Raw genomic sequence first — 20,322 nt, 5'->3', positions numbered from 1 at the left:
TTGAATAACTCAAGATAAACTCATCATCATCAATATCATCGAATGTCATAGTAGTTTTAAAAAAAATGTACTCAAGCTAAAAAATGTTGTACTTGTTACTTCTTAACTTTGGCAAAATTTGTGCATCAATGGTACACGTTGTATTTATTTTAAGTTATTTAATCAAGTTTCATAGTACTATGAATTAAAATCCATCGATATCTCAATTAATATTTAGGGTTAGCAATATGAATTATAGTATATTCCTACTATTTCTTAATCGCCGTCAAGATTTAATTATGACATGAATCTATGTGTATACAAGTGCCCCTAACTTACACTGCGTTCCCAAACTATGTACAAATAGAGCTTAAATTACACATTGGCAAACACATAGGATTTTACTTAGATAAAGATAATGGTGATTGAAGGATAAGGAAAAGAAAACTTTTTAAAAAATATCTTACATTATATTGTACTAATCCTAAACTATACTAATAAATTATATTATTGGGATGATTTTTTTGTATGATACATTAGATTTAATATATATACACTTAAGGGGAGTGATCAATTGCTAACTCATCATTTAATTGCTAACTACAATTAATTTAAGGCCATAGAATTTTAGAGAACGTGTGGTCTACAATTTGCCACGTGTAATTTTTATTTTTATTAATAAAATAAAAAAGATAAAAAAAAGACGCCAAATTAGGGTTTTGCATAAAAATGTCAATATAGTGTTTCGAAAATATCAACGCAATGCTTTGAGAATATCAACACAATGCTTTAAGAATGTTAACTCATTGCTTATATTGACATTCTACATGTATTATATTGACATATTTTATATAGTATGTTGACATTCCTGCTTGTACGAAAAAATGAAATTTTTTTAAATTTTTTTCAAATTTTGACGTCGGAACATATGCATGTATGATATCGTTGGAATCCTTATGAAATTATCTTTAATTTGATATATGTTATATGAATTTAAAGTTTTGGGATTTCTTTTAAAAGTTAGTTATAACTAAACATGTAGTTAATTGACATTAATATCCCTATTGATATTTATTGGAATTAATCATATGACTTTATTGACGTTTTTCGTTGATCGTATTGACATTTAGGGATTAATGATCTAAGCTCTTAATTTGAATATCTAATGGCTATTATTTAGTTGTAGTTAACAATTAAGTTATGAGTTAGCAGTATAACACTCCCCTATACACTTATTTATACGAGAGTTGGTGTAATAAAATGTATATCAAAATTTTTCTGCATCTGTAGTAGTTATTTGATTATATGAGAATATATATTCATGTACTGGGGAGTGATCAATTGCTAACTCATCATTTAATTGCTAACTACAACTAATTTAAGGCCATAGGATTTTAGAAAACGTGTGGTCTACAATTTGCCACGTGTAATTTTCGTTTTTATTAATAAAATTAAAAAAAGATATTAAAAAACGCCAAATTAGGGTTTTAGATGAAAATGTCAATATAGTGTTTCGGAAATATCAACACAATGCTTTGAGAATGTCAACACGATGCTTTAAGAATGTTAACCCATTGCTTATATTGACATTCTACATGTATTATATTGACATATTTTATATAGTATGTTGACATTTCTGCTTTACGAAAAAATTGAAAAATTTTCGATTTTTTTTTTCAAATTTTGACGTCGGAACATATGCATATATGATATCGTTGGAATCCTTATAAAATTATCTTTAATTTGATATATGTTATATGAATTTAAAGTTTTAGGATTTTTTTTAAAAGTTAGTTATAACTAAACATGTAGTTAATTGATATTAATACCCCTGTTGATATTTTATGGAATTAATCATATGGCTTTATTGACGTTTTTTGTTGATCGTATTAATATTTCTTGGTTGATGATCTAGGCCCTTAATTTGAATATCTAATGGCTATTATTTAGTTGTAATTAGTAATGAGGTATTGAATTAGCAATATAACAATGCTACGTACTACCCTTTCTTGGTATCAAGTATCAACTGTATCAAAGTATCAAGGGACTGAAATATGATTATTAGCTCAATAGATGTAAAAGTACCAAATCCTCTAAATAAAAGGAAAAATAAAATTATAGGTGTTACATTTGAAATAGGGGATAGTTCCCCTTGTATACCCTACCTACACGTACGTGTTAATAAATACATTACTATTTCTTCCCTTTTTTTTTTTTTTTTTTTAATTTACAGTACTTTTATGGTATGAATGATATTGCTAAATACATTACTTTTTCTTCCTTTCTTTTATTTACCTACACTAATTTTTCTTTGTTTATTTTTATGTATAAACTTATAGCTAAAATCATTTTTTATTCCTACTTTTTAGTTAAATTATTTATTTTTCAAAGATTGGATTTTTTTTAATTAACTAGTAGTAAAATGAATATAATAGCAACTTCCTGTAAAAAAAAAATATTTGAAAAATAAACGAGTTACTAAAAAGTATAAATAAAAAAATTCCCGTGAAAAAAATTAATACTCGTAAATATTTTTATAAGTTATTAATACGAGAACAAGAAAAAGAAAAAGAAAAAGACAAAGAAAAAGATAGAGAATTCTCATGATAATTTGAGTTTACAAAATTTAATACTCGTAATTGAAACTAACCAATGCAAAATGGCCTATCTACGCTTCTACTCATTTATAGAACATTAAAGTCACGATTGCATTATATATACTTGAAGACTCCATTGATGTTCCAACTTAATTGTATACATTCTACCCTTGTTTACTTCTCTACATTTAAAATCGGTTGTTAAATTTGTTTTTTTCGATAATATGAGGGTGGCGGTGATAGGTGGTGGCGCAAGTGGGCTAACGGCGGCTTATGTTTTGGCGAAAGAAGGGGTGGAGGTGGCGTTGTACGAGAAGGAGAGTAGTTTAGGCGGCCATGCCAAAACGACTACGGTTGATGGCATTCCACTTGACCTCGATTTTATGAGTTTCGCTCGGGTATGACTTACTTTTATTACTTCCTCGTTCCAAAATAATTGTATCTCATTTCACAATTTTGATAAGTCCGCAATTTAAAGTCTTATATATTTTTTTCTCTTTTAGTAAGCGAGTCTCATATTTTACTAAAATACCATATTCATATAAATACTATGTACGTAATCAAGGCGTGTCTTTTGTTTTCTGTTGTGTTTTTAAATTTGTCTGTTATTGTTGTTTGTTGATGCTCTGTTTGCTTATAGATTAAGTGACACACATTTATCGTTGTTGGTATCGATTTATATATTTAGTTTTCTTAAATCATTAAACTCCAAAATTTGGTAAACGAATTACTATTATAATTGTTTATCTTTAATTTTCACATTTTCGCCTCAAGATGACTCTTTTAAAAATTGCATAATTCAATATTAGGTAACATATCACCTACATAGATATACTTGATTTTTTTCTTTACTACAAATTGACAATTCATAGTGGAATAGGCTTCAGATACAAAATTTTTTATTATCGCAAAATATATGACCATCAACGAGAACAAAAATATGGACCAATTGTCCTGAACTAACATTTCAAATGAAGTAAGTACTATATAAGCACATGACATGCTCGATGAAATGCCCATTACATGCTTAAACAAAGCATCTCCTCAAAAACTTATGAGGCCATTGGAATGTTTAATGTTGGGAGATATGGTGGAGACAGTGAACACTTGATTTTGAAAAGGATGGTTCACTTATTGAACAGGTTATGTATCCGGAGGTGATGGAACTATTCGAGAGCATTGGAGTTGATACTGAGGCCTCTGACGTTTCATACTCTGTGAGTTTCGATGATGTCGAATGGGGGGCCGGAAATGGACTCTCTGGCTTGTTTGCTCAAAAAATGAATATGTTGAGTCCATGGTTTTGGACTATGATTTGGGAAATCATCAAGTTTAGAGACGACGCCTCTCTGTAAGTATGTTCATTAGAAACTTCAGCCTCTTATGGTAGTAATATCCACTTCTACACCGATTGCAGTTATATTAACAATCCAGATATCGACCCCAATCAAACACTGGAGGACTTTGTGCAATCAAGTGGTTACTCTGAGCTATTTCAGAATGCTTTTCTTGTAAGCCTATTATCAATCAAACTTCATGTTCATGTCCATGTCATCATGCAAGCAAAAATATGACTTTGGTGTGTATGTTTGTTTCCAGATTCCAGTTTGTGCTTCTGTTTGGCCATGCTCTTCACCAGTGATGACCTTCTCTGCTTATTCAACAATTTCATTCCTGCGCAATCATGGCATTCTCGAGGTACATGTTTACGTTTGTTCGAAGGTGGCATCACTACAATATCTTTGTTAAAAATGTTTAAAATTGTTTTCTTTTCTGCAGCTTCTCGGTCTCTCCAAAGGGCTTACATCAAAATGGCGTTCACAAAGTTATGTCGATAAGGTTTCGTAAATTTCTCTAGCCTACAAATATCATTTCAGGAATATTGCACGGTTCATAAAATAATATAAATGTCTAGTGTTTGTTAGTTGTCTATTCACCATTAAATAGACTCTTATAAGACTTTACTGCTTTCTTTATAACTAGATTAAGAAAGAGCTGGAGAGTAGAGGCTGTCAAGTGAGGACTGATTCTGAAATATATTCAGTTTTTACTGATGACAATGGTAAGTACATGTCACAACACAACTCTTTACTTGTTTTCGGAAACAAAAATCATTCGTTGGTTACACTGATAGATTGAATTGAACTGAAATGATGTACCTATACTCGATGGAGTTGTGTAAATTCATGCTAACATACTTATTAGTTTATGTATAGAGTTCGGATCCAAAATTTTTCCAAACGGTTGGCTCAATATAAATACCAGCTGAGTAAATGGTTCGAATATCTTATCAAGTATCTAATGCAACAAAAATCAGCATGAACGGTGTTCAATGAAACCGCTGCATTTGTTTAATCTCAAATTTTTTAGATAGAATTCTATATTTCTAATGTGAATATAGAAATAAACTACTATCCATAAATATGAGCTTACGTTCTGCACATGACTGTAACATGGAATCATTCAGGTTGTACTATTACATATAAGGATTGCTTGGAAGAAGCATACGATGGGTGCATAATTGCTACAAATGCTCCAGATGCTCTGAAGATCTTGGGAAAACAGGCGACGTATGATGAATTAAGAATACTTGGTGCTTTTCAATATGGCAACAGGTTTCCTCTATATGTTTTCTGCAAAACCTATTATATCTATTAATTTGAATCCTTGTTAACACATCGATGTACTGCTATTCGTGAGCCCTTACTACAGTGATAATTTCCTTCATCACGACCAAAGTCTAATGCCAAAAAGCCGCAAGGCATGGAGCTCTAGGAATTTTCTTGGTACTACCAGGGACAAAGCTTGTATAACATATTGGCTCAACAATGTCCAGGTTTTGCACCTTTAATCAATTCCTCCATTAGTTAAAGGATTTTCTTTGAATTGTGGTAGACAGACCAGTTTCTTATGACTGTTCTTAACGGAAGTACAGAGCATTACTGAATCTGGGGTTCCCTTTTTTGTGACTCTAAATCCACCTCGAACCCCTAAAGATACATTGTGTAAGTGGTCAAGTAGCCATCCCATACCATCAGTTGCTGCATCAAGAGCATTGTCTGAGCTCAATGCTATTCAAGGAAAGAGGGGACTATGGTTCTGTGGAGCATATCAAGGTGCATTAAATATCCTTACTCTCCATTTTCACCGTCCATTATGTTGAGCGTGTTGTTATGTATGATGACTTATGGTCTTATTTGGTTCAACATTTTTGGCTTCAAGGCTACAGCTTTCCCGAGGATGGAGTGAAGGTATTTATTTAGATTTGATGTGAAGGGATTTAATCACACCATAAACAACGGTTTTATTTCTAGATGAATTCTCATTTTATTGACAACACAATTTGATGTTGATAGGCTGGCATACTTGCTGCAAACGGCATGCTTAGAAAACATTATACTTTTTCAAACAGCCCCAAATGCATGGTTCCATCTTGTCTTGAAACTGGGTCTTTTGTTCTCGTTACGAGGTTTCTTCAGCGGTTTATTGTTACTGGATGTCTAATGTGAGCTTCTACTCTAACACTACTACTGCTTCTTAGGTTTCAGCATTTTATACATCATTTTCAAACTCCACCAGCAGTTGTATTTCTTGTATGTATATCAGGCAGCTGTCTTATCACTTCAAAGAAAAATGTGTTTTATTTGACAAACTTCTCGTATGCTGAGATAGCCTTTCGGTTATAACTGACTAAACCTGCGGTGAAACAGTCTTTTGGAAGAAGGTGGTAAAATATTAACATTTGAAGGTGCAAACAAAGAGAGAAACTTAAGAGTTACTTTGAGAGTTCACAAACCCCAGTTCTATTGGAGGGTAAGATTACGTTATAACACCTTATAATAGTATACTTGAAGCAACCGGAAATGGGCAAATCGATATAGTGTAGGACATCGGTGTTTGTGGTTGATCTGTATATTGCTCTCACAGGTTGCAACAGAGGCTGATTTAGGCTTCGCTGATGCTTACATTAATGGTGACATTTCATTTATTGATGCAAACGAAGGCCTTCTCAACTTCCTTTTGGTGAGGAAATAGATTCAAATTCAGTTATCTTTGATAACTTAACTTATAGCTATAATTATTTAACTATACTTTATTGGACTTGTATTTTCCAGCTGATTATGGCAAATACAGAGATGAATAAGAGTACCTCAAAGTTAAGTAAGGAAAGGTAATTATACATCTTCATGTGTGTGTGTGTTGATGTGTTATGGTTTTGACATTTAACATAATCGGCTAGTACTATATTTTTACAGTGTTGATATGTCAAGGAGATGGTGGAAACAATTGCCTTACACTTCTTTTATAGGTTCTGCTAAAAACTTCTTCAAGCTTGTTTCCAGGAAGAACACACTCTCTCAGGCACGCCGTAACATTTCACAGCATTATGACCTTGTAAGTTGGCAAATGCTTTGCTTATTTAAATAATCAAAGACCACATCAGTGATCAAGAAACAAATGATGTACTCTTGTGCAATCTTTCAGACAACATATGCTTGACTTATAATTTAATAAATTATTTTATACTATTCCTTTGGCAGAGTAATGAATTTTTTTCTCTATTCTTGGATGAGACAATGACGTACTCTTGTGCAATCTTTCAGGTGATAGTAATGAATTCAATTAGATTTGTTGATAGGTGATAATAATGCTACTAATATTCTTACATTATACTGTCACTGCAGAATCCAGGCGAAGACTTGAAGAGTGCACAGCTTCGGAAAGTTCGTACTTTGATTGAAAAGGTGAAATTAACTTACAGTCCTTACATAGCAATTACATTATCCTAGTTAAGCACTCATTTGCATGAATCTTAACATCTAACTCTTCGAAATTCTTAAATTTTACATAAAAGGTTAGATATTTAATTGTTCCATGAGAATAAATTGAGAAGATGAAATATGTAGATTGAGTAGATAAAGCTGTTCTAAATTTCTTCCTCAGAAAAATCAGTGTTTCTGTTTCAGTTCTGTTGATTGAATACTGAAGAATTTTGTTTCTTGATTTGACATATTCTCACTTGAATGGTTGAGTGGGGAAGAAGTTTATTGAATCCATAAAACTAGCCAACTAATAAACCAATTTAACTGACTGAACTAGGCTGATGGCAACAGCAAAAACAACAATAATAACCCATATGCTATCTATGTCTCTGTGAATACAGGCAAGAATTAATAAAGATCATCACATTCTAGAGATTGGATTTGGATGGGGAAGTTTAGCCCTCGAAGTAGTAAAAAAAACAGGATGCAAATATACCGGCATTTCATTGTCAGAAAGTCAGCTGCAATATTTAGAATTGAAAGTAAAGGAAGAAGGTCTACAGGTATAGCATTTTGTTTAGTTATTATGCACAAATAAAAAGCAAGGTTACCCATATTTGGCATGGAAAGGAGCTGTAATGCTTTATCTCAGGGTGTTATTGACACGGAAGAATTGAGTTGTTACAAAAGATTGTCATTTCAATTGCAGGATCATGTTGAACTTCTTCTTTGTGACTACCGTCAATTGCCTAACAACCGTAGATATGACAGGATAATATCATGGTGAGGCCTCTTTAATTAAGTTCCTGCTTTGCAATGCATACACTTCTGACGCTGAATTTGCAGTGGGATGTTAGAACATGTGGGGCATGAATATATGGAAGAATTTTTTGAATGCTGTGAATCCTCATTAGCCAACAACGGTATTCTTGTTCTTCAGGTAACGAGTACGTTTAAGCTGTCACATCTTGTGAATGCGTGGGTTCTGAGCTTTGAAATTATTTGATATTCTTTATTATTAGTTCATAGCAATAGCTGATGAGAAATATGAAGAGTTGAGGCGCAGCAATGACTTCATCAAGGAATTCATATTCCACGGTGGATGTCTGCCTTCACTTAACCGCGTCATATCTGCAATGGCTGCATCATCCAGACTTTGGTAAGATTTTAGTCTTAATAAGGTTGTCTCTTGAGGTAAATATTTATCGTTGTCTGAAATAATTCTATGCAGCGTGGTGCATCTAGAAGAAATAGGATGCCATTACTTTCAGACCCTCAGATGTTGGCGACAGAACTTCCTCCAAAACCAGAGGTCGGTATAAGGAAACTCGACAGTTATAGTATAAAATACATATATTCCACTGAAAGATAGTTTTCCTTATGAAATATTGGAGGTATCATAGTAGTAATAATCAAATTATGAACTGGAAACCATGAAAAAGCAAATCTTGATTGTGAGAATCTGCAGACTTCTTATCTATCGTTATGCCTTTTGCTAGTCGAATTCGGGATCTTGGATTTGATGAGAAGTTCATACGGACGTGGGAATACTATTTTGACTACTCTGCTGCTGGATTCAAATATTGTAATGTTGGAGATTATCAGGTAATATAGTCTGTCTAATGTCTTGATAATCTTTTCTGATCAAATCATAGTAAGCATTACAAAATACTAATCCGAGAATTGATCTTGTGAATGTTGTTTTGGTCTTGCTCCGTCTTGACAGATTGTATTCACTCGACCTAGTGATGTTGCTGCGTTCGGGAGTGTTCCGTACAACTCCGGGCCAAGTGATTTCTCGTGATCTTGTGTGTGCTTTTTAGTTTCCAAATAGTCCAATTCTGTCATTGTAGTTATGTGATACTCCTTCTGTGCACAAATCAATGTCTCATTTGCTTTGCATGGATTGACTAGTTAGATTATCTTATGCTAAATGTATTTCATTTTCATATCCAGTTAAAGATAAACATTGAAATTCACTTTATTATTACTTGTATAAGAAATTAAAACAGCACAATTGCAAGAAAAATCACAGAAAAACTCCTTATTCAAATGCAAAGTTGAACAAAAAAAACAAAGAGAAAAGTGAGATAAATCATGAGCTTCTAGTAATCAGGATTGGCTTGAACATATGCTTCAATGGCCTTGAACATAGCCATGGCCTTCTCTTTCCCCTCCTTGATCTTCTCCTCACTGATCTCGACGTCGCCTTTGGTGTTGTAAATGCTTCTGTTCTTGCAGATGCTGCCTCCATCTTCGGTCGGGACGATCTTGATGTGGTAAGTGATGGATTCGAGAGCAGCAGCAAGAGCATCACCGTCGATGATGCTGTAGGTGTGTGTCAAATTCTCCTTGTCGATGGCATCCACACGGTGCTTAGCGCTCTTATACTGACTCCCTTCGCCAAAATGGATGATCTTGACAGTCCCAACGCCGCCATCTCCTTCCAAGATCTCGACGTTCTTGATGGCCTGAGGCATGATCTTGGGAATGAGGGTGTCGGCGTCTAGCACCATGGCTTTGAACATCTTTGCAGCTGAGACCGCGGAAGGGATCTCAATGTCGTAGGTGATGGCAACCATTCTTGATTTTTTTGAACTTGAAATTGTATGAAATAAATATTGGAAAACAATGGAGGAGTGTTTGATGCTATTTGTTTGAAATGTGATGAGAAATGTGGGAAGCATGGTTGCTATTTATAGTTTAAAAAGAAGCTTCTTTGCCTCTACATTTGTGGAGGCATTATTTATTTAATACTCCTACAAGAATAAGCACCTCTTTATGGACTCTTTCTTTTAGCATATGAAATCGATGATTCTGTCTATACATATATATTGTATGGGTTTGGTAATCTTAAAATTCATTTAAAATTAAAGATGACTAAAAGAATAGATACAATACTTGGCCAAGATGATACACACACATATATATGTATATAGTACTATAAACAAAATCATCAATTTCACATGCTAAAAGAAAAGAGTCATCAAAGAGGTGCTATCTTTTCTAAAATAATAGACTTAATTAGCTAATTCACACACTTGAAATGTCCTAAAAATGTTGAGGCAAAGGCAAAGAAGCTTCTTTTTTGCACTATAAATATCAGTCGTGCTTCCCACATTTCCCATCACATTTCAAACAAACAAAAGCAAACACTCCATTGTTTTCCAATACAATTTCAAGTTCGAAAAAATCAAGAATGGTTGCCATCACCTACGACATTGAGATCCCTTCGGCGGTCTCAGCTGCAAAGATGTTCAAAGCCATGGTGCTCGATGCCGACACCCTCATCCCCAAGATCATGCCTCAGGCCATCAAGAACGTCGAGATCTTGGAAGGAGATGGCGGCGTTGGGACAGTCAAGATCATCCATTTCGGCGAAGGGAGTCAGTATAAGAGCGCTAAGCACCGCGTGGATGCCATCGACAAGGAGAATTTGACACACACCTACAGCATCATCGACGGTGATGCTCTTGCTGCTGCTCTCGAATCCATCACTTACCATATCAAGATCGTCCCGACCGAAGATGGAGGAAGCATATGCAAGAACAGAAGCATTTACAACACCAAAGGCGACGTCGAGATCAGTGAGGAGAAGATCAAGGAGGGGAAAGAGAAGGCCATGGCTATGTTCAAGGCCATTGAAGCATATGTCCAAGCCAATCCTGAATGCTAGAAGCTCATGATTTATCTCACTTTTCTCTTTGTTTGTTGTTCAAGTTTGCATTTGAATAAGGAGTTTTTCTGTGATTTTTCTTGTAATTGTGCTCATTTTCATATCCAGTTAAAGATAAACATTGAAATTCACTTTATTATTACTTGTATAAGAAATTAAAACAGCACAATTGCAAGAAAAATCACAGAAAAACTCCTTATTCAAATGCAAAGTTGAACAAAAAAAACAAAGAGAAAAGTGAGATAAATCATGAGCTTCTAGTAATCAGGATTGGCTTGAACATATGCTTCAATGGCCTTGAACATAGCCATGGCCTTCTCTTTCCCCTCCTTGATCTTCTCCTCACTGATCTCGACGTCGCCTTTGGTGTTGTAAATGCTTCTGTTCTTGCAGATGCTGCCTCCATCTTCGGTCGGGACGATCTTGATGTGGTAAGTGATGGATTCGAGAGCAGCAGCAAGAGCATCACCGTCGATGATGCTGTAGGTGTGTGTCAAATTCTCCTTGTCGATGGCATCCACACGGTGCTTAGCGCTCTTATACTGACTCCCTTCGCCAAAATGGATGATCTTGACAGTCCCAACGCCGCCATCTCCTTCCAAGATCTCGACGTTCTTGATGGCCTGAGGCATGATCTTGGGAATGAGGGTGTCGGCGTCTAGCACCATGGCTTTGAACATCTTTGCAGCTGAGACCGCGGAAGGGATCTCAATGTCGTAGGTGATGGCAACCATTCTTGATTTTTTTGAACTTGAAATTGTATGAAATAAATATTGGAAAACAATGGAGGAGTGTTTGATGCTATTTGTTTGAAATGTGATGAGAAATGTGGGAAGCATGGTTGCTATTTATAGTTTAAAAAGAAGCTTCTTTGCCTCTACATTTGTGGAGGCATTATTTATTTAATACTCCTACAAGAATAAGCACCTCTTTATGGACTCTTTCTTTTAGCATATGAAATCGATGATTCTGTCTATACATATATATTGTATGGGTTTGGTAATCTTAAAATTCATTTAAAATTAAAGATGACTAAAAGAATAGATACAATACTTGGCCAAGATGATACACACACATATATATGTATATAGTACTATAAACAAAATCATCAATTTCACATGCTAAAAGAAAAGAGTCATCAAAGAGGTGCTATCTTTTCTAAAATAATAGACTTAATTAGCTAATTCACACACTTGAAATGTCCTAAAAATGTTGAGGCAAAGGCAAAGAAGCTTCTTTTTTGCACTATAAATATCAGTCGTGCTTCCCACATTTCCCATCACATTTCAAACAAACAAAAGCAAACACTCCATTGTTTTCCAATACAATTTCAAGTTCGAAAAAATCAAGAATGGTTGCCATCACCTACGACATTGAGATCCCTTCGGCGGTCTCAGCTGCAAAGATGTTCAAAGCCATGGTGCTCGATGCCGACACCCTCATCCCCAAGATCATGCCTCAGGCCATCAAGAACGTCGAGATCTTGGAAGGAGATGGCGGCGTTGGGACAGTCAAGATCATCCATTTCGGCGAAGGGAGTCAGTATAAGAGCGCTAAGCACCGCGTGGATGCCATCGACAAGGAGAATTTGACACACACCTACAGCATCATCGACGGTGATGCTCTTGCTGCTGCTCTCGAATCCATCACTTACCATATCAAGATCGTCCCGACCGAAGATGGAGGAAGCATATGCAAGAACAGAAGCATTTACAACACCAAAGGCGACGTCGAGATCAGTGAGGAGAAGATCAAGGAGGGGAAAGAGAAGGCCATGGCTATGTTCAAGGCCATTGAAGCATATGTCCAAGCCAATCCTGAATGCTAGAAGCTCATGATTTATCTCACTTTTCTCTTTGTTTGTTGTTCAAGTTTGCATTTGAATAAGGAGTTTTTCTGTGATTTTTCTTGTAATTGTGCTGTTTTAATTTCTTATACAAGTAATAATAAAGTGAATTTCAATGTTTATCTTTAACTGGATATGAAAATGAAATACATTTAGCATAAGATAATCTAATTAGTCAATCCATGCAAAGCAAATGAGACATTAATTTGTGCACAGAAGGAGTATCACATAACTACAATGATAGAATTGGAGTATTTGGAAACTAAAAAGCACACACAAGATCACGAGAAATCACTTGGCACGGAGTTGTATGGAAGGCTCCCGAACGCAGCAACATCACCAGGTCGAGTGAATACAATCTGTCAAGACGGAGCAAGACCGAAACAATATTCACAAGATCAATTTTGGGAATAGTATTTTGTAATGCTTAGAAATTAACCATAGAAGCCTATGTGCTATGATTTGATAATAAAAGATTATCAAGACATTAGACAGACTATATTACCTGATAATCTCCAACATTACAATATTTGAATCCAGCTGCAGAGTAGTCAAAATAGTATTCCCATGTCCGTATGAACTTCTCATCAAATCCAAGATCCCGAATTCGACTAGCAAAAGGCATAACGATAGATAAGAAGTCTGCAGATTCTCACAATCAAGATTTGCTTTTTCATGGTTTCCACTTCATAATTTGATCATTACTACTATGATACCGCCAATATTTTCATGGAATATATGTATTTTATACTATAACTGTCTAGTTTCCTTATACCGACCTCTGGTTTTGGAGCAAGTTCTGTCGCCAACATCTGAGGGTCCGAACGTAATGGCATCCTATTTCTTCTAGATGCACCACGCTGCATAGAATTATTTCAGACGACAACGATAAATATTTACCTCAAGAGACAACCTTATTAAGACTAAAATCTTACCTAAGTCCGGATGATGCAGCCATTGCAGATATGACGCGGTTAAGTGAAGGCAGACATCCACCATGGAAGATGAATTCCTTGATGAAGTCATTGCTGCGCCTCAACTCTTCATATTTCTCATCAGCTATTGCTATGAACTATCAAATAATTTAAAGCTCAGAAACCACACATTCACAAGACGAGACAGCTTAAACGCACTCGTTACCTGATGAACAAGAATACCGTTGTTGGCTAATGAGGATTCACAGCATTTAAAAAGTTCTTCCATATATTCATGCCCCACATGTTCTAACACCTCACTGCAAATTCATCGTTAGAAGTGTATGCGTAGCGTAGCAAAGCAGGAACTTAATTAAAGAGGCCTCACCATGATATTATCCTGTCATATCTACGGTTGCTAGGCAATTGACGGTAGTCACAAAGAAGAAGTTCGACATGATCCTGCAATCGAAATGACAATCTCTTGTAACAACTCAATTCTTCCGTATCAATCGTTAGCTAACCTTGCTTTTTTATTTGTGCATAATAACTAAACAAAATGTTATACCTGTAGACCTTCTTCCTTTACTTTCAATTCCAAATATTGCAGCTGACTTTCTGACAATGAAATGCCGGTATATTTGCATCCTGTTTTTTTTACTACTTCGAGAGCTAAACTTCCCCATCCAAATCCAATCTCTAGAATGTGATGATCTTTATTAATTCTTGCCTGTATTCACAGAGACATAGCATAAGGGCCATTATGTGAACCGCGTTATTAGTATTGTTGTCGTTGTTACTGTTGCTGTCGGCCTAATTCGGTAAGATAAATTGGTTATTAGTTGGCTAGTTTTATGGATTCAACCTTATGTAAAATTTAAATACTCTGAAAAGTTGGATGTGAGGTTCATGTAAATTAGTGCTTAAGGACTATCAGTAAATATCACCTTTTCAATCAAAGTACGAACTTTCCGAAGCTGTGCACTCTTCAAGTCTTCGCGTGGATTCTGCAGTGATAGTATAATGTAAGAATATTACCTATCAACAATAGAATTAATTACAATCACCTGAAAGATTGCACAAGAGTACGCCATTGTCTCATCCAAGAACAGAGAAAAAAATTCATTACTCTGCCAAAGGAATGGTATAAAATAAGTATTTCAATTTATTAAATTATAAGTCAAGCATATGTTGAAACATAAGTTGTTGTTTCTTGATCATTGATGTGGTCTTTGATTCTTCAAATAAGTAAAGCATTTGCCAACTTACAAGGTCATAATGTCGCGAAATGTTACGGCGTGCCTGAGAGAGTGTGTTCTTCCTGGAAACAAGCTTGAAAAAGTTTTTAGCAGAACCTATTAAAGAAGTGTAAGGCAATTGTTTCCACCATCCCCTAGACATATCAACACAGTAAAATATATCATCATATTATGTTAAATGACATTTATCAACCATACCACATGATTTATAGTAATTACCTTTCCTTATTTAACTTTGAGGTAATTTTATTCACCTCAGTATTTGCCATAATCAGCTGAGAATAAAAGTCCAATAAATTAGGACTTAAATAATTATAGCTATGAGTAAGTTATCAAAGATAACTGAGTTTAAATTCATTTCCTCACCAAAAGGAAGTTGAGAAGGCCTTCCTTTGCATCAATAAATGAAATGTCACCATTAATGTAAGCATCAGCAAAGCCTAAATCAGCCTCCGTTGCAACCTGTGAGAGCAATATCCAGTTCAACCACAAACACCGATGTCCTACACTATAGCGATTTTCCCATTTCGGTCGCTTGAAATAAAAACTATTATAAGGTGTTACAACATAATCTTACCTTCCAATAGAACTGGGGTTTGTGAACTTTTAAAATAACTCTTAAGTTTCTCTCTTTGTTTGCACCTTCAAAGGTTAATACTTTACCACCTTCTTCCAAAAGACTGTTTCACCGCAGGTTTCGTCAGTTATAACCGAAAGGCTATCTTAGCAAAGGAGAAGTTTGTCAAATAGTAAAACACATTTTTCTTTGAGCAGATAAGTTTGAAAATGATGTATAAAATGAAGAAACCTAAGAAGTAGTAGTAGTGTTAAATCATTGAGTAGAAGCTCACATTAGACATCCAGTGACAATAAACCTCTGAAGAAACCTCGTAACGAGAACAGAAGCCCCGGTTTCAAGACAGGATGGAACCATGCATTTGGGGCTGTTTGAAAAAGTATAATGTTTCCTAAGCATGCCGTTTGCAGCAAGTATGCCAGCCTGTGAACATCAGCTTGTGTTGTCAATAAAATGAGAATTCATCTAGGAATAAAAGCGTTGCTTCCCGTCACATCAAATCCAAATAAATACCTTCACTCCATCCTCGGGGAAGCCGTAGCCTTGAAGCCAAAAATGTTGAACCAAATAAGACCATAAGTCATCATACACAACAACATGCTCAACATAAATGGACTGCGAAAAATGGATTGTAATGATATTTAATGCACCTTGATATGCTCCACAGAACCATAGTCCCCTCTTTCCTTGAATAACATTGAGCTCAGACAATGCTCTTGATGCAGCAACAGATGGTATGGGATGGCTACTTGACCACTTGCACAACGTATCTTTAGGGGTTCGAGGTGGATTTAGAGTCACAAAAAATGGAACCCCGGATTCAGTAATGCTCTGTACATCCATTAAGAACAGTCACTAGAAAGTGGTCCGGCTACCACAATTCCAAGAAAATCCTTTTAATAAACGGAGGAATCGATTAAAGGTGCAAAACCTGGACATGGTTGAGCCAATATGTTATACAAGGTTTGTCCCTGGTAGTACCAAGAAATTTCCTAGAGCTCCATGCCCCGCGGCTTTTTGGCATTAAATTATCGTCGTGATGAAGGAAAACTTCACTGTTGTAAGGTTTCACGATTTACAGTACATCGATGTGTTAACACAGATTCAAATTTTGTAGATAAACAGAGAAAGGCGTGTTGACAGGAAACCTGTTGCCATATTGGAAAGCACCAAGTATTCTTAATTCATCGTACGTCGCCTGTTTTCCCAAGATCTTCAGAGCATCTGGAGCATTTGTAGCAATTATGCACCCATCGTATGCTTCTTCCAAGCAATCGTTATTTGTAATAGTACAACCTGAATGATTCCATGTTACAGTCATTTGCAGAATGTAAGCTCAGATTTACGGATAGTATATTTCTATATTCACATTAGAAATATAGAATTCTATCTAAAAAATTTGAGATTAAACAAATGCAGCAGTTCCATTGAACACCGTTCGTGCTGATTATTGTTGCATTAGATACTTGATAAGATATTCGAACAATTTACTCAGCTGGTATTTATATTTGACCCAACCATTTGGGAAAATTTTGGATCCGAACTCGACACGTAAACTAATAAGTATGTTAGTTATGAATTAACACAACTCCATCGAGTATAGGTGTTGCATCATTTCAGTTCAATTCAATCTATCAGTGTAACCAACGAATGATTTTTGTTTTCCGAAAACAAGTAAAGAGTTGTGTTGTGACATGTACTTACCATTGTCATCAGTAAAAACTGAATATATTTCAGAATCAGTCTTCACTTGACAGCCTCTACTCTCCAGCTCTTTCTTAATCTAGTTATAAAGAAAGCAGTAAAACCTTATAAGATCTATTCAATGGTGAATAGAAAACTAACAAACACTTCACATTTAATATTTATGAACCGTGCGATGTTCCTGAAATGATACTTGTAGGCTAGAGAAATTTAAGAAACCTTATTGACATAACTTTGTGAACGCCATTTTGATGTAAGCCCTTTGGAGAGACCAAGAAGCTGCAGAAAAGAAAACCATTCTAAACATCTTAAAACAAAGATATGGCAGTGATGCCTCAGCCTCATTCAAACAAACGTAAACATCTACCTCGAGAATGCCATGATTGCGCAGGAATGAAAGTGTTGAATAAGCAGAGAAGGTCATCACTGACGAAGAGCATGGCCAAACAGAAGCACAAACTGGAATCTGGAAACAAACATATACCAAACTCAGATATTTGCTTACATGACATCATTGACATGGACATGAAGTTTGATTCATAATAGGCTTACTAGAAAAGCTTTCTGAAATAGCTCAGAGTAACCACTTGATTGGACAAAGTCCTCCAGTGTTTCATTGCGGTCGATATCTGGATTGTTAATGTAACTGCAATCGGTGTAGAAGTGGATATTACTACCAGAAGAGGCTGAAGTTTCTAAATGAAAGTACTTACAGAGAGGCGTCGTCTCCAAACTTGATGATTTCCCAAATCATTTTCCAAAACCATGGACTGAACATATTCCATTTTCGAGCAAACAAGGCAGAGAGTCCATTTCCAGCCCCCCATTCGACATCATCGAAACTCACAGAGTATGAAACGTCAGAGGCCTCAGTATCAACTCCAATGCTCTCCAATAGTTCCATCACCTCCGGATACATAACCTGTTTTCATAGTCTTAACAATAATTTGAGAAAGCTACACATTTCTTTATATTATTCATAGCATCAAAAAAATTACAGTATATCCTAGAATATAGAATGATTTCATGTAACACTTTCCAATAAAATAAAACTCATAGTAAAAATATTACTACTAAAATTACAGTATATACTCCTATTTTCCATGATTTTAAAATCTCATTTAATTTGATTAAATCTCATTTAATTTGATTTGCATTTTATGAAATGTAAAAGAAAGTAAATAAAAAATTAGATGCTACACAAATCTCACTTTTGTATATTAATTTCGACTAAAGTCCAAAAGCTAATCCTTTACATGTACCCTGAAAAAAAAAATTTAGTCCTATAAATTAAGTTTGTTACTTACATTTTTATCGCATGACCAATACATATGTTTTCGTCCAAAATTAACAATTTCAGTAAATACTTAACTGTCAAACATATTTTTATTAATTTTAGATTTTAGTCTTAATTTTATAATAAAATCCAAATATAGCGATTAAAATATGAGATTTGCAAATTAAAAATAAAAAAATATAAATAATACTTTAAATTATGAACGTATCAAAATTGCAAAATGAGATACCGTTATTTTCAAATAGAGATAAGTCATACCCGAGCAAAACTCATAAAATCGAGGTCAAGTAGAATGCCATCGACCGTAGTCGTTTTGGCTTGGCCGCCAAAACTACTCTCCTTCTCGTACAACGCCACCTCCACCCCTTCTTTCGCTAGAACATAAGCGGCCGCCAGCCCACTTACGCCGCCGCCTATCACTGCCACTCTCATATTATCGGAAAAACTAGTATAACCACCGCCGAGAAGAGTCGAAAAGCTAACAATTTAATGGAATAATATTTAAAAAAATTGGCAAATATATTTACTATATAAAGAGATCGGTGACACTGATTGCTTGAGTGGTAAGTGTCAACTGCGAGTCACGTTTCTATTTCAAGTAAGATGCATTAAGAAATAGAATATCTAATGCTATGCTGTTTATTCAACAAAATTGTTCCGTTTGCTTCACTTTTCCATATCTTTTTCTCTATTCTCTATCACTCAAACTTATAAATATTTAAAGAAAATTAATTTTTATAACTCAAATTTATCATGGCCATTTTGTTTACTTCTATTTTTAGTAAATCAATTATAGTATATTCTGTTTTTTTAGTTCATCATTTTTAATCTGTAGGTACTTTTAGTCAATAAATAAATTTGATAATTATATGATTTTTCTTATAATTACTAAATTTATATACATGTGCCTCTTACATAATTTTAAGACTATTAATTTGATTGGAATCAGTAAATTTATTTGTATGAGTCTGTTACTTCACATAATTTGTTATGTTTTCCTTGAATGAATTTACTTATGACCTTTACATGAGCCTATTATATAACTAATAAATTTATTATTATTTTTTTTTTGGTTTAACCATAGGTGTACCGAACCTGCTTTTTGGCGGAATCCGACTAATCCTGCTCGATCGAACTTGCGGATTAAGGCCGAAAGTCTCCCAGCAGGTCAAGGGTTAGTGGATCGCTTCTCGGCAAGGCTCGGCGGTCGATCTGTCGGAGAGGCTTTTCATGTCATGTACGACGTCACTGCGAGGGCGGCCGTCAAGGCGAAGACGTAGGAGCGGGATAAAATGGTTTCGATAATAATGTAATCGATAAATTTATTTTTCGAAATAAATGCCTTATATTTTATTCATGACTCACATGTAAAACCAATATAAAAAAGTAGACCTCATATTCCACTAACTTTCCAACCCCTATTTTTTACATTTCTTAATTTTTTTTATGAATTTTATAAAATTAAAAATTTTAATAACACTTATTAGAATCAAATATAAAAAAAATAAACAACTGATTTTATATCACAATGGAGTTTGTAATTTAAAAATATAATGTAATACTCCCTCCGTCCCTGAGAATTTGCCACCTATTTCCTTTTTCGTCCGTCCCTAAAAATTTGTCACCTTTCACATTTACCATTTTTGATAGTGGACCCCATATTCCATTAACTCATTCCCACTCACATTTTATTATAAAACTAATATATAA

At 34.8% G+C, this 20,322-nt stretch overlaps 6 protein-coding genes across 6 annotated transcripts; 3 read left to right on the top strand and 3 right to left on the bottom strand.

Annotated features, from left to right (window-relative positions):
* Nucleotides 1-2,800: 2,800 nt before the first annotated feature.
* Nucleotides 2,801-9,171, top strand: LOC125185114. Its single transcript, XM_048081599.1, has 24 exons — nt 2,801-2,974; nt 3,719-3,927; nt 3,994-4,087; nt 4,176-4,274; nt 4,356-4,415; nt 4,560-4,638; nt 5,044-5,191; nt 5,289-5,412; nt 5,512-5,692; nt 5,799-5,827; nt 5,933-6,081; nt 6,287-6,389; nt 6,504-6,599; nt 6,692-6,747; nt 6,848-6,971; nt 7,118-7,180; nt 7,262-7,321; nt 7,741-7,902; nt 8,049-8,122; nt 8,186-8,279; nt 8,362-8,498; nt 8,571-8,651; nt 8,839-8,944; nt 9,066-9,171. Exons 1-24 carry the CDS (start codon nt 2,801-2,803, stop codon nt 9,141-9,143), a joined length of 2,580 nt encoding a protein of 859 aa, XP_047937556.1. The 3' UTR covers nt 9,144-9,171.
* Nucleotides 9,172-9,295: 124 nt separating this feature from the next.
* Nucleotides 9,296-10,001, bottom strand: LOC125224065 (major allergen Pru ar 1-like). Its single transcript, XM_048127411.1, has one exon. It carries the CDS (start codon nt 9,919-9,921, stop codon nt 9,445-9,447), a length of 477 nt encoding a protein of 158 aa, XP_047983368.1. The 5' UTR covers nt 9,922-10,001; the 3' UTR covers nt 9,296-9,444.
* Nucleotides 10,002-10,477: 476 nt separating this feature from the next.
* LOC125223616 (major allergen Pru ar 1-like) lies at nt 10,478-12,983 on the top strand. The gene is made up of 2 exons (XM_048126832.1): nt 10,478-11,030; nt 12,859-12,983. Exon 1 carries the CDS (start codon nt 10,539-10,541, stop codon nt 11,013-11,015), a length of 477 nt encoding a protein of 158 aa, XP_047982789.1. The 5' UTR covers nt 10,478-10,538; the 3' UTR covers nt 11,016-11,030; nt 12,859-12,983.
* LOC125223617 (major allergen Pru ar 1-like) lies at nt 11,124-11,829 on the bottom strand. Its single transcript, XM_048126833.1, has one exon. The coding sequence runs from the start codon at nt 11,747-11,749 to the stop codon at nt 11,273-11,275; it is 477 nt and encodes a 158-aa protein (XP_047982790.1). The 5' UTR covers nt 11,750-11,829; the 3' UTR covers nt 11,124-11,272.
* Nucleotides 12,306-12,983, top strand: LOC125223615 (major allergen Pru ar 1-like). The gene has a single exon (XM_048126831.1). The coding sequence runs from the start codon at nt 12,367-12,369 to the stop codon at nt 12,841-12,843; it is 477 nt and encodes a 158-aa protein (XP_047982788.1). The 5' UTR covers nt 12,306-12,366; the 3' UTR covers nt 12,844-12,983.
* Nucleotides 12,984-13,044: 61 nt separating this feature from the next.
* LOC125223613 lies at nt 13,045-19,044 on the bottom strand. The gene is made up of 24 exons (XM_048126830.1): nt 18,871-19,044; nt 18,029-18,237; nt 17,868-17,961; nt 17,683-17,781; nt 17,535-17,594; nt 17,316-17,394; nt 16,760-16,907; nt 16,543-16,666; nt 16,262-16,442; nt 16,125-16,153; nt 15,886-16,034; nt 15,612-15,714; nt 15,401-15,496; nt 15,254-15,309; nt 15,045-15,168; nt 14,843-14,905; nt 14,723-14,782; nt 14,344-14,505; nt 14,164-14,237; nt 14,002-14,095; nt 13,797-13,933; nt 13,641-13,721; nt 13,367-13,472; nt 13,045-13,220 (listed from the first exon to the last, which is right to left on the bottom strand). The coding sequence occupies exons 1-24, from the start codon at nt 19,042-19,044 to the stop codon at nt 13,143-13,145; spliced, it is 2,580 nt and encodes an 859-aa protein (XP_047982787.1). The 3' UTR covers nt 13,045-13,142.
* Nucleotides 19,045-20,322: the final 1,278 nt, after the last annotated feature.

The sequence above is a fragment of the Salvia hispanica genome, chromosome 4 (assembly GCF_023119035.1).
Source record: "Salvia hispanica cultivar TCC Black 2014 chromosome 4, UniMelb_Shisp_WGS_1.0, whole genome shotgun sequence".
Taxonomy (NCBI): domain Eukaryota; kingdom Viridiplantae; phylum Streptophyta; class Magnoliopsida; order Lamiales; family Lamiaceae; genus Salvia; species Salvia hispanica.
Note: the sequence above shows the minus strand (reverse complement) of the source record. Positions and strands in the feature narration are given on the sequence as shown.

Coding starts and splice junctions, on each gene's coding strand:
- LOC125223616 (XM_048126832.1), top strand. CDS start 10,539: ATGGTTGCCATCACCTACGACATTGAGATCCCTTCGGCGGTCTCAGCT.
- LOC125224065 (XM_048127411.1), bottom strand. CDS start 9,921: ATGGTTGCCATCACCTACGACATTGAGATCCCTTCCGCGGTCTCAGCT.
- LOC125223617 (XM_048126833.1), bottom strand. CDS start 11,749: ATGGTTGCCATCACCTACGACATTGAGATCCCTTCCGCGGTCTCAGCT.
- LOC125185114 (XM_048081599.1), top strand. CDS start 2,801: ATGAGGGTGGCGGTGATAGGTGGTGGCGCAAGTGGGCTAACGGCGGCT. Junction 6,972..7,117: donor TTTCACAGCATTATGACCTT/GTAAGTTGGCAA, acceptor TTCCTTTGGCAG/AGTAATGAATTTTTTTCTCT. Junction 8,945..9,065: donor GTAATGTTGGAGATTATCAG/GTAATATAGTCT, acceptor CCGTCTTGACAG/ATTGTATTCACTCGACCTAG.
- LOC125223615 (XM_048126831.1), top strand. CDS start 12,367: ATGGTTGCCATCACCTACGACATTGAGATCCCTTCGGCGGTCTCAGCT.
- LOC125223613 (XM_048126830.1), bottom strand. CDS start 19,044: ATGAGAGTGGCAGTGATAGGCGGCGGCGTAAGTGGGCTGGCGGCCGCT. Junction 16,908..17,315: donor AGTTTTTACTGATGACAATG/GTAAGTACATGT, acceptor GGAATCATTCAG/GTTGTACTATTACAAATAAC. Junction 14,238..14,343: donor TAAAGGAAGAAGGTCTACAG/GTATAACATTTT, acceptor TTTCGATTGCAG/GATCATGTCGAACTTCTTCT.